Below are 12231 nucleotides of genomic sequence, written 5' to 3' on the forward strand. Positions count from 1 at the left end.
GTAACAAATAAAAAGCTCACCAATTTATCGATGATTGATAGTTGAAATTAATTCTCTTATGCCGATAAATAAAATAATTATAGTGGACGGACTTCAAGATGGGATGACAATTTGTTGATTAAGTAACTAACAAACGAGATAAAAACTTATGACTAGAAGAAAGACAACCGATAAATATAAATTACAATTGAAGAGAAATAGAATTATACAAGGAGTAACCTATGAAATATGTTAATGTGTAAATATAGTATAAACAAAAAAATCATCCCAAACCAAAATACACACACAAAATAGACTAATACCTACATACAAAACTAATAACTGATAATCTTTTATTATGTCAAAAACCTTTTAAATGTTCCCACAATCTTTTAGACTAAGAACATATTTTTTCTTATCAAAATTAGGCTAACACACCTCTCATAATTATTATTTTCATTTTAATTCATGTTTATTTTTTTTTAAAATCTATTCCAGTTTCCTTTGATTTTATCAAACAATATTTTAAAAATATATATATAAAATAATTAATAATCTTTATTTTGTAATTAGAGTTTACTCTTTAAGAATACTAACCTAACATCTCAATAATTATGACCCATCTAATTAAAGTGTTCATCTAAATTTGAGTTTTTATCTTTACCCCCTCAACAATTTTTTATTTATTCATTTTATTTTGGGTTTAACTATATATTTTTTTTTTCAATAAGGAATTATTAAATCCATAGCAACCCTTTCATTTAAAACTTTTTAAAGTAAAAATCGAATATATATTTTTATAAAAATTTAGTCTTTAATTAAGAAGTAGTGGTTTATGTAAGGACAACTATGCATACACAATTACAAGGGCCCCAACTATACATGTTTTAGAAAGAAAATTCCTAAAATGACCTTAATAGTTAAAGGTCTGAGATGGGTAGGTATTAGGTAATGACGACTTGTCTATTCTCATCACCTTGGATGGATCCTTTTGGGAGGGGATGGCCCAGAATAATGAGGACAATTAGGAACTTAAATCAATTCAAATTTCTAAATTTCATACCAGAAATGACAATCTACACCATTAAACTCAATACATGCGGATACCCACCTAACATGAACATGTCTGTCGTGTATGTGAAATCGGGTTTGTGAACATAATATATCCTAACATGTAGGGTATATGTTGTCATCCACAAATGTCATCATTTAAACCAAAACCAAATTCAATTTGACTTGAATGCAAAATATTAATTATAATTTGATCATGTCCTTTTCAAGAGTACCCATCAATATTCTCCAATCAAGTGAGTAAGTACAGTCTGCTAGTGTAGTCTCCAAACAGACCCTAATGGATGGTTTTAACAGGGCCCATCCACTCCCTTAGTCTTTGGTTTTGGTGGTGGTGGTACTCTAAATTTGGGAAACATTGTGTCTGGTCAAGATCAAATTATTACAAGCATGCTCATTAATAAATGAAAGATATTGCTCCTCTTTCAAAACCATCTATAAAATTCCATTACAATCAATAGAAATAGTTCCCCCATGATCAACCCCCAAACAAAAATCTTGTATCTCCAGATTTCTTGACAGATGAATCAGAAATGAATAATCATAAAGTTAAAACTGATTCTGTTTTGCAGATATATTGTAAATTTCAAAGGGTAAGAGATATAGGCTTAGCTGAAATCATTTGGCTTGCCAATCATTATCTTCTCTTCACTTAAATAAGATGTAATAGCATTTTTCTGCCATCCTTTGAAACTCCTACAAGTTAAAAATTGAATATGTCATATATTTTTAAAAGGAAAATGAAAAATCGGTATATGGGGTTTTGTGGATATTCACTATGGAAACTCACTTATGATCAAGATGTGCCATGATGTTTCCACCCGGGAAGGCTGTCCTCGTGGCATCGTACGAAGCCTTTATGGCTTGTTTCCAGGTTCCACCAACATCTTTTGTATCTTTTCCTGTTGGGTCTTCCATTGGCAACGAGTATCCAGATAGAAGATGGCCCACCCAAACATCATCTTTTCTGCTCACAGCATCAAATTTCCCATTTTTTTAACATCAAAATCAAATAAAGATAATCTGAGGGAAATCAAAAACATTAGACAATGTGAAACAAGAATAGGTTAAATTGTTAAAAATAAGACAATGGAGTCCCTAACTTACAAAATGATATCCATATGACGAGGAACGTAGTGGCCGCCCCCTATACCAAGAAGAACTTTGTTCTTATCAGTATTCCTTCTGGACCCGAAAAAGAAAAAAACATAAAAATGCTGAGGAAAAAAGAGCATAGGAAAGAAAATGCAATCTAATGTGCAAAATGATAAAGGAATTAGTGTAAAGTTTCCAGACATATAACCTAAGATGCAAATTGACCCAGATTTGTCCTGCAAACAGACATTATGCAGGCGCTAATTTGGAAACACTTATTGTTTCTGTATTTGGATCCGTTTTCAACAAAAATAAATTTGTGTTTCTGTCTCAGACTAAATTTAGTTTTCAAGCGATTTTGTATTTCAAAACATATCCACTATACAGAAACTGAACTAATAAGTGTTTTCAAATGGGATATGATGTAAATTGCCAATGGACGTGGAAAAAGAATACTATAAATCCTAACAACAAATGTCTTGCTCGCAAGGGGATTACCTGCTCCAATTTCCAATAGGAGTTCCTCCTCCGAGTCCAAGCCCTTCCCAAAGTAACTAAATAGAGACAGAGTTAAGTATCAGTTTTAAACTGGTAATAATCTCCCTTTAAAGAAAAAAGTTCCAATGAAAGTTGACATAATTATATAAACATCGATACAAGAAGCATCAGATCACTTCAAGAGAAGAACAAAATAAAATAAAGGAAATGTCATTAAGTTAAATCAAATTGTGGAAGTTGCAACTATCAACCTTGTTTATGCAGTTATTTAGTTTCCTGGACACCTTCATAGGAAATCTTTAAGAAAATTGAACCTGATACTAATTCCAATTGTTATATCCTTGCCTTATTTATAAAAAAACTTGAACTATGATGGACGGAATATAAAGGCGACGTCTACATCAAATGAGAACGTTAAAAACAAGAAAAAAGTGCTTTATTAGGTTCCATAAACACTAGCTGATTGTAGCAAATACTAGGGTTCCAAGAAGGGAGATGAGAATTTGGAGAAAAGATAAACCAGAAATAACTTATTGCATAATAAAATTGGAACCCAAGGTTCTATTTAAATACTAGTCTAATCCTTATCTATAAAAGCATACTATATATCCCATTCTACTACTAATAATAATCCTAATCTATCAGATTATCCATGTAATGAACCCTACCCATTTGTCATGGAAGGCCAACAATTAGCGTAGATTACTTAAACTTGTTCATCTAGCTTTGAACTTTTGTGTTTCTTCATTATGTGTTATGAATCGCAGTTGTGCAATATGTACTTTTTTATTTTCAATCTATTTCAAAAAATAAACACAATCTAACAAAACTAAGTATCCAAAGAAGTGTTCATTACTTGAGCAATAACACGAGCTGCATCTTCCCTTCCCCAGTGCTCTTCTGTACTGCCTAAATAAGAAACTGATTAATGAGAAGGGATACAAACTCTTTAAATCTTCAAGAAAAAGCTTTAATTTGAACTTTGGTACTTCATATATGTCAAAAAGAAACTTAATTCTCGACTAAATAATCTATAGTTGAAATGAGGGTAATGACTATAAATATGTTTACCAATCTCAACAAACATAGCAGGCTTATTTGTCTCCGGGCCATGGTGCGTAGCCTCCAAGGTTATCTAGATTGATCAGGAAGAAGTTATACCAATTTAGCTCAGATCTTTACTATATTTTATTGTCATGAGTCATGACACTGCAAAAGTGTACCTCGAACTCAGGAATTAGGCCATGGGAATCTGAGATTTTCTTCAACAGCTTCAGCCATGAAGCTATCCTAGGATTTGGTGGGGCTGCCCAGCCGGGTCTCCCTCCCTGTGGAGGTTTATCCCCATCCTTTAAATGTGGAACACCTTTACATTCAGAAGACAATAATCACCCAACATTTACAATAGAAACAGAGACACGTAATAAGAATTACTGTAACAGATTGTTTGAGATACCAATTGGATGTAAAGTGAGGGCAGGACGATTGGAGACGGCGGTGTGTCGACTGAGGAAGATGAGTTCGTCGACGGTCTCACCAGAGATATTTTCCCAACGATTTTCCAAATGATCCTCTTTTATTATGCTGTTTTCGTGCTGTAAAAGTCTAACATCACCATTTGAAAAGCTTTTTATCCCCTGCTCAGATAAACAGAAACAAAAAGAAGAAATGATGGGTTTTTCTAGTTTTACGAATTTATCGAATCGATTATGTATAAAATTTGAAATTGAAAATAGGGTTATCTGAGATCTGCCGATACCTCGAAGGTGATTCCAGGTTGCCAGCCGGACATGGCCAGTAGAGCGGAGGCTGGGCCAGTCGACGCTGGATCGATAGTTGTAGAAACCACGAGCACCACCATTCTCTCAGTTTGATTGATGATTTGATGATGGGTTTTTGGCAATCCAAGAAGAAATCAAGAAGAAAAGGAATGCCAATCAGAATCCATTTTCTGCTTCTTTCTGACACTTGTCATTGCGGCAGGGCTGGCGGGACTGTTTGAGCTTTCTTTCTTCTTTTTCTCGATCAAAACAAAATGTGGTCTTGACTGAATTTAAATTAATGTTTAATTTAATTATTTATAAATATTTTAATTAAAATTATATTTCTTTCTCACAATTCAAAATCCGGTTAGGGCATTTGATATTTTGTTATTGGATTTTTTTTTTTACTAAAAATCATGATTGATGAAATTTTAAAAAAATAAGTTTTTAAAGGTTAAAAAGATTTTTTATTTTAAAGATAACTAATTTTATATTATTAAATAAAGAATAATTTTAGTATTTAAATATATAAAATAATTAATTAAATAGTTGAAATAATAAATGAAAGTAAGTTTGAGTTTAAGATAAAATATAAAAAAAACTAGTACATTGAGCCCTCCTTATTGTAACATTATTATAATTTAGTAATTTACAAGTTTGTTAATCAAATATATTTAATTAAATATTTAAAGAATATTAATATTTTTTTAATAATATATAAGATTTCATGTTGAATTATTTAAAAATAATATATATAATTTATAAAGAATGAGATTTATGTGTTAAATATAAATTTTATTGATTTATTTTAACGTTAAATTACAATAGATATAAAATGTTGAGAAAATTATCAATATTTTTAGTATATAAAAATACAATACCACAAAATACTATAAAATTTTAATATATTAGTAACTACCAAAATAATATTTATAAATTAAAAATATAAATAATACATATAAATAATTAAGTAACTATATTTTGAATTTTTTAGTCAAATTAAATAAATCAATTTTAATAAATTTATTTCATTTTTTTAACATATTTAAAACTCACTCTAAAATTATCTATGTTTTCTATTAAACTCAATAAAATAATTTTCTTTTCCAAGCATATTTGAAGTTAATTTAACTCTAAAATTAAATTTTTAAAAATTAAATTAAAATATAATACTACTCCCATGTATAACTGCGTAAAGTTAATATTATGTATGTTATTTGTATTATACCAAACCAATATAATAGTGTGATTTTTCTTATACCCACGTGTAACTAGAAATACATTTGTAACTAGAAATATATGTGTAACATATATTATTCTTTTATTGATTTACTTAGGACCCATATTCAAATGGTTCAAATATCATTTGAAGCTTGAATTTGAGGCATTTTATTAAATGGGTTCGAACTTTGAGTTGAGTCATTTGAGACTCAAATGTCAAACATTTTTTATTTGAGACTTTTTCATGATCGGACGTTTTATTTCGTCTATTTTAATTGACGGACAATAAAATGTTTTAATTTAATTTCTACCTGTGAAATATGTCATATCATTTTCAATAGGTTCTCTCTTCTCCAACAAATCTTTTTCTTCTTCGCCAATGCTCCTCTTCTTCGTTCTTCTATTTCTTCGATCCATCTCCAAAAATTCTTCATCAGACCATCATCTATTTAGGTATTTAGATTTTGTTTGTTAACTTATCAATCTAATATCGTTTGATTTGATTTATGCTTAGATTGATATATGTTGGATTTAAGGTTTATATTATGTTTTTTCTATTTGTTCTTTTTTAGATTGATTTAAAGTAAAATCTTTAATGTTCTCATCATCTAGAAGTTCACAAGTAATCTTGTTTGTCTTTGACATATAGATGTAGACGACACTTTATTTTGTTCTTTGTTTTAGACACAGTCATTTCTGCGCTTAAATTATATAAACCAACTTCATTCCTATTTCATTTGTATGATTTTGAGTATATATGAAATTTCACTGAATTATGTTTAATTGTGTTCATCTTCAGTAAATAATATATTTGAACTTTAGATAATGATTTTCATATGTATGGATTAGAAAATAAAAGTATATGTGTTTTCTTTAGAATATCATATCATAATTATTTGCATTTTTATCATTATCCATTAATATTACAGTCAATTTATTATGTGTTTTCATATATTTATGTTTTGTTTTTATTTCTTATCCTGTAATATTAATATTAATGGATAATGAATATTACAGTCAATTATTTTTGCATATCTTATGGACAATGTCTGTCTATAACTGACTTTTGTTTTGGAGCAAAAACAAAATCACTATTACTAATGGATATTACATTCAATTCATTTAGGTTCATGTATATCATTTAGGTTTTGTTTCTATTTCATGTCTGTAAAATAAATGGATAATGGATATTACATTAAGTTATTTTTGTATATCATTAGCATCATTTCATACATAATATCATTACATATTATTAACGAGCATAGAAGAATCATGTCTTATTTATTGTCTGAATTAGATTAGGTCTTATTTTATTGTCTAAATTGTTCATCAAGATAAATCTTTTGCATCATGTTTCTTGTAATCAAAATCTAAATAGGAGAGAGTTTGCACATTTGAATAGAATAACACAAGAAAGAAAAATTCAAATATCCACTAAAATATTCTTCTGTTTTCTGGACATTTAAATTAAAACTTTTACTAAGCAAAACAATACCTCTAGCTCTGGAAAGTGAAAGTCCTTTTTTATGAAAAAAGTTATATATGATAATGAATATTTACTCCACATAAAACTATATTTGATAATGAATATTTTTTTATAAGTATGATTATGCACATTTTGATTAAAATATTTAAAAATCTTACTCAGGGAAATACGACATATTAGGAAAAATAAATAATTTTTTAAGTGAAAGTTCTAAAGACCGTCATTGTAATAATACAATTGTTACTCTCACTAGTAAAAAAAGACCTTATAGCGATTGGTTTACCAATCGCTATTAACTTCTAAATCAATCGCTATAGGCTTATAGCGATTGGTCATATACCATTCGTTTTCAATCGGCAAAAGTCTTCTAGCAATTGCTTTAATTGGCAACGACAGACCTTATTGATTGATCTGGAGAAACTTCTCAATTTCCAGATTAGTATTATATTCTTATAGTTCATTTGCATTAACACTTGTAACTTTTGTTAGCTTAATATTACATTTATATTAATGTTTTGTAGATTTTTTCGAGTTGTACACTATGGTAAAGAATATCTCATGCATATTAGAGACGTTGATTGATTTTGTTTCTGGGATTTAGTGGACTTTGCCGTTTCTTTTGGATATAGGAATAAAGAAAAATTAGAGTTTTGGTATCGTCCACCAAATCAACAATTAATGGTTTTTAACAATGATCAACATTTGCTACATTTATTAAAGCTCTTTGAGACGTGTTTTGAGGTTGATATTTATTTTAAAGTAAAAATTTGATTCTATACTCCAAGATTATGAAATTTAATCAAGTCTTTTTCATATATCTCTATAAGTTATAAAGATGAATCTTTAAAATGTGGAGGATGAAGATGTAGATGATGAAGAAGAATATTTTGAAGAAGATATTGAAATTGAAACAAGAATTGAAGATATCCTAATTCAATGCAATGTTAAGGATCAATATGAGGTTGAAAATGAGTTTCAATTTGAAGATGATCATACTTATAAAGAGGAAGTTAAAGTTGAGTCAGATTATACTAGTTATATAGTTGATGAAAATATGAAGATGATAAAAAAGATGTCGATGAAGTTTTTAAATATTTTGATGAAAATGACCCCAAGAGTTATTTTGGAGTGATAGTGAAGAATGTGATTATGAGGGACTTGATGATGATGTAATACCTCATAAAGTAAAGACACAACAATCTTCTCATTTAAAATTCAACCCTTTTGTTCATGGGTGCAGGGAGGTTCATTGTAGGTATGGTGTTTGAATAAAAAAATATGATAAAAAATGTTATAATAAATTATTCATTGATGGTAGAGTTAGTTTAAAATAAATTAAACAAAACTCTTACAGAATGAGGGTGAAATGCAACAAATAAGGATGTTCATGTAATTTTTTGCAAGCAAGGACAAAAACGAAAAAAAAAGTGGATAGTAAAGAATTATCATCCCAAATACCGTTGCTATTATGATAACAAGAACATGTTTGTCTCTGCAAAGTATGTTGCGATGAAATTTTGCAATAAAATTTTAACCCAAAACAGGTATTTCCGCAAAAACTCTTCAACAACTTTGTATGGATGATTTAAATTGTAATTTGAGTTGTTCTTTGTAATGAGTTATGGAAATATTTGGAAGACTACAATCATGGAATAATGATACTTTTATTCATAAAATCATCAAAGATGAAACCACGGGTGAAACAAAATTTTATAGAATGTATGTGTGTTTGAGGCATGTAAGAGTGGTTGGATAAACGATTGTAGACCAATAATTGGGGTTGATGAATGTTTTTTGAAGAGTGCATGTAAAAGGGAACTACTTTCTGTTATTGGTCGAGATACTAATGATCACATGTTCTCGATAGCATGAGCTGTGGTGGAAGGAGAAAGTCGAATAAGTTGGGAATAGTTTTTTAAACTTCTAATTGAAGATCTACATTTAGAAGGAGATAACATTAACATCATTTCAGACATGCAAAAAGTATATTTTTAAATTATAATTTAATTTTAATGTATAATTTGATATGTAAATTTGATCACATAGTTTTTAAGAACAGTTGCTGAATTATTTGATTTCATTTTGTTAGGGATTAATAAGAGCAGTTGTTGAATTATTATAAAATGCAGAGCATAGATTTGGTTGTCACCATTGGTATACAAATTGGGCTAAAGGAGAAAATATGGGTGAAGACTTGAAATTATTATTTTGGAGGTGTGTTTGATCCACCTATCCAGAACAATTTGATGCCAATTTAAGTGTACTTGAACAAACCAAACATGGAGCCGATACTTATGCGATCCGAAATACTAAGAGAAGATGGTCAAATGCATACCTCAAAGAGTATCCAAAGTGTGACATGGTAGACACAACATTTGTGAAACATTTAATTCATTGATATTACCAAGTAGATCAATGTATATCATTAACATGTTGGAGCACATCCGATTGATGATAATGAGAAGGGTTTGTCTCTTAAGAAAAGAAATGGATATGAATTAGATTTGAGTCGTTTCTCCCAAAGCAATGCAAACACCCGAACTTGCAAAAGTAATGTATCATAGGTGCACATTGGACTTTAATTGAGAATTTTGGATATGAGATCACCAGAGGAATACATAAATATGCCATGGACATTAGAGAAAGAAGTTTCACATATAGACTGTGGAAACTCACATATATACCTTGTGCACACGTTGTTTGTGTTATATACTATTACAGTGGAAATCTAGAATATTATATCTCGAATTGGTATGTACGAATAAGTTTCAAGAAGGTGAATGAAAAGATCATTAAACAATTAAAGTGGAAGAGAATTTTGGAAACCCCAGTTTAACGGATTACCTTTGATTTTACCTCCTAATGTTCAAGAAAGAAGGTGTAGAAAAAAATTAACAAAATGAGAGCCATTGAGGAACCAAAAACAATTGTACCTAGAGGAAGAGCTAGTTAAATCATGATTTGTAGCAAATGTGGTCAAGAATGACACAATAAAATAAGTTGTAGAAAAATTCTAAGTGGTGAAATTGCTTCTCAACTGCAAATTAAAGGTATAATTTTATTTTATAGTGTTTATTCTTCATTTGTGTAATATATTTCATTTTTGTGTAGAACCAGAATGATGGTTGATTCAAGTGAATGTACAATTAGTGTTATATTTCGAACACCTCCACGAGCACCTCCTCGAGCACCTCCCGAGCACAGAGGAATATACTAGTGGATATTTGAAAAATAATTTCTTGTGTTATTCTATTCAAATGCGCAAATTCTCTCCTATTTTGATTGTGATTACAAGAAATATATGCAAAAGATTATCTTGATGAATAATTTAGACAATAAAATAATACCTAATTCAATTCAGACAATAAATAATACATGATTTTTCTCCATGCTCATTAATAATATGCAATGATATGCAGTCTGAAATGATGCTAATGATATGCAAAAATAATCGAATGTAATATCCATTATCCAATGAATTTACATATAGGAGATAGAAACAAAATATAAATGATATACAAGAACCTCAATGAAATGACTATAATATTTATTAGTAATAGTGTTATTGTTTTTTCCAAAACAAAAGTCAATTAAATAATAGGTAAAATAAAAAGTTAGTCTATCAATAAAATATGAAAAAATAAATTACTGTAATATTCATTATCCATTAATATTAATATTACATACATGAAATGAAAACAAAATATAAATGATATGCAAACATTGAATATACTGACTATAATATGAATGGATAAGGATAAAATTCAAGCAAATATGATATGATATTCTAAAGGAAAACACATATACTATTACTTTCTAATCCATACATATGAAAATCATTATCTAAATTTCTAATATATTATTTACTAAGATGAACACAATCAAACAGAATTAGTGGAGTTTCATGTATATATATTCAAAATCATACAAATGAAATAAGAAGGAAGTTAGTCTATATAATTTCAGCGCAGAAATAACTGTCTAAAACAGAGAACAAATAAAGTGTCGTTTATAACTATATGTCAAAGATAAACAAGATTACTTGTGAGCTTCTAGATGATGAGAACGTTGTAGATTTTACAAACCAATCTAAAAATGTATAAATAGAAAAACCCAACTCTAAACCCTAAATCCATTATCTCTTTCTAAATCTAAACCAAACGACATTAAATTGATAAGTTAAAAAAACAAAATCTAAATACTTGAATCATTGATGAGATGGATCGAAGAAAGAGCGAAGAATAGGGGAATTGAAAAAGAAGATGTGTTGGAGAAGAGAGAACCTGTTGAAGAAGATATGATGTGCTTGATAGGTAAAAATTAAATTAAAATATTTTATTAATGAACGTAAGTTTGTGAAAAATTCTCAAATGACAAAATGTTTGATAGTTCGAGCCTAAAATGGTTCAACTCAAAGTTCGAACCACATTTGATAAAAACTCCCAAGTTCAAGTCCCAAATGATAACTACCCCAAACGATAATCGGACCATTATTTTTTTATTGATTTACTTAGGTCTCGTATTCAAATATATTTCACATTTTCAAATTTAAATTATTTAAATAACTAATAAATATAATTAATTAAGTTTTTTTATTATGAATAAACAAATTATTTAAATAAAATTATTTAAAGTATATATTAATTTATAATAAAAAATATTATTTTAATATTTTGATTTATATTATTATTTTTAATCGATGATTACTTATTTTTAATATGAGGAGTGATAGGGGAGGGAATTTGTAGACCGGATCTTTTGCTCCCGATTTCAGTGTTCCCCGGTTGCGGACCAATGAAATTTCAGGAGCATTATTTTAATAATAAAGCAAAACTGGGTTGAAGGGAGGGAGGGAGTATCCGGAATTCTATTCGGGTTTACCCAAATGCCGTTAACGGAATTCTAGTTAACGTTTGGAGTGAAACTCCCTTCCTCCAGGTTCCATTTCAAAAGGAATGCATGTATCACTTCAGAGCGAAGCTCATTCCGCTCCAGGTTCTATTTCAAAAGGAATGCATGTATCACTTCAGAGCGAAGCTCATTCCGCTCCAGGCGCCAAGTAATCACAGTATACAGATATGAGATACGGAGCAAAAATTCATTCGCCAGGTGCCATAT

General features: G+C 29.1%; 1 protein-coding gene across 2 annotated transcripts; it reads right to left on the minus strand.

Moving 5' to 3' along the window:
• Positions 1-1523: 1523 nt before the first annotated feature.
• On the minus strand, positions 1524-4612 carry LOC124945510 (D-aminoacyl-tRNA deacylase-like). Of its 2 annotated transcripts, none has more exons than XM_047485957.1 (9): positions 4403-4612; positions 4100-4280; positions 3867-4009; positions 3715-3778; positions 3500-3552; positions 2644-2699; positions 2158-2232; positions 1841-2017; positions 1524-1746 (listed from the first exon to the last, which is right to left on the minus strand). In XM_047485957.1, exons 1-9 carry the CDS (start codon positions 4502-4504, stop codon positions 1659-1661), a joined length of 939 nt encoding a protein of 312 aa, XP_047341913.1. In that variant the 5' UTR covers positions 4505-4612; the 3' UTR covers positions 1524-1658. The 2 variants fall into 2 exon arrangements, with proteins under 2 accessions (XP_047341913.1, XP_047341912.1); XM_047485956.1 differs by having other exon boundaries at positions 2158-2235; positions 4403-4611.
• Positions 4613-12231: the final 7619 nt, after the last annotated feature.

Source organism: Impatiens glandulifera, chromosome 7 (genome assembly GCF_907164915.1).
Source record: "Impatiens glandulifera chromosome 7, dImpGla2.1, whole genome shotgun sequence".
In the NCBI taxonomy this organism is placed as follows: Eukaryota; Viridiplantae; Streptophyta; class Magnoliopsida; order Ericales; family Balsaminaceae; genus Impatiens; species Impatiens glandulifera.

Coding starts and splice junctions, on each gene's coding strand:
- LOC124945510 (XM_047485956.1), bottom strand. CDS start 4,504: ATGGTGGTGCTCGTGGTTTCTACAACTATCGATCCAGCGTCGACTGGC. Junction 2,018..2,157: donor CGTCATATGGATATCATTTT/GTAAGTTAGGGA, acceptor TGCTGTGAGCAG/AAAAGATGATGTTTGGGTGG. Junction 1,747..1,840: donor ATGGCACATCTTGATCATAA/GTGAGTTTCCAT, acceptor TTTAACTTGTAG/GAGTTTCAAAGGATGGCAGA.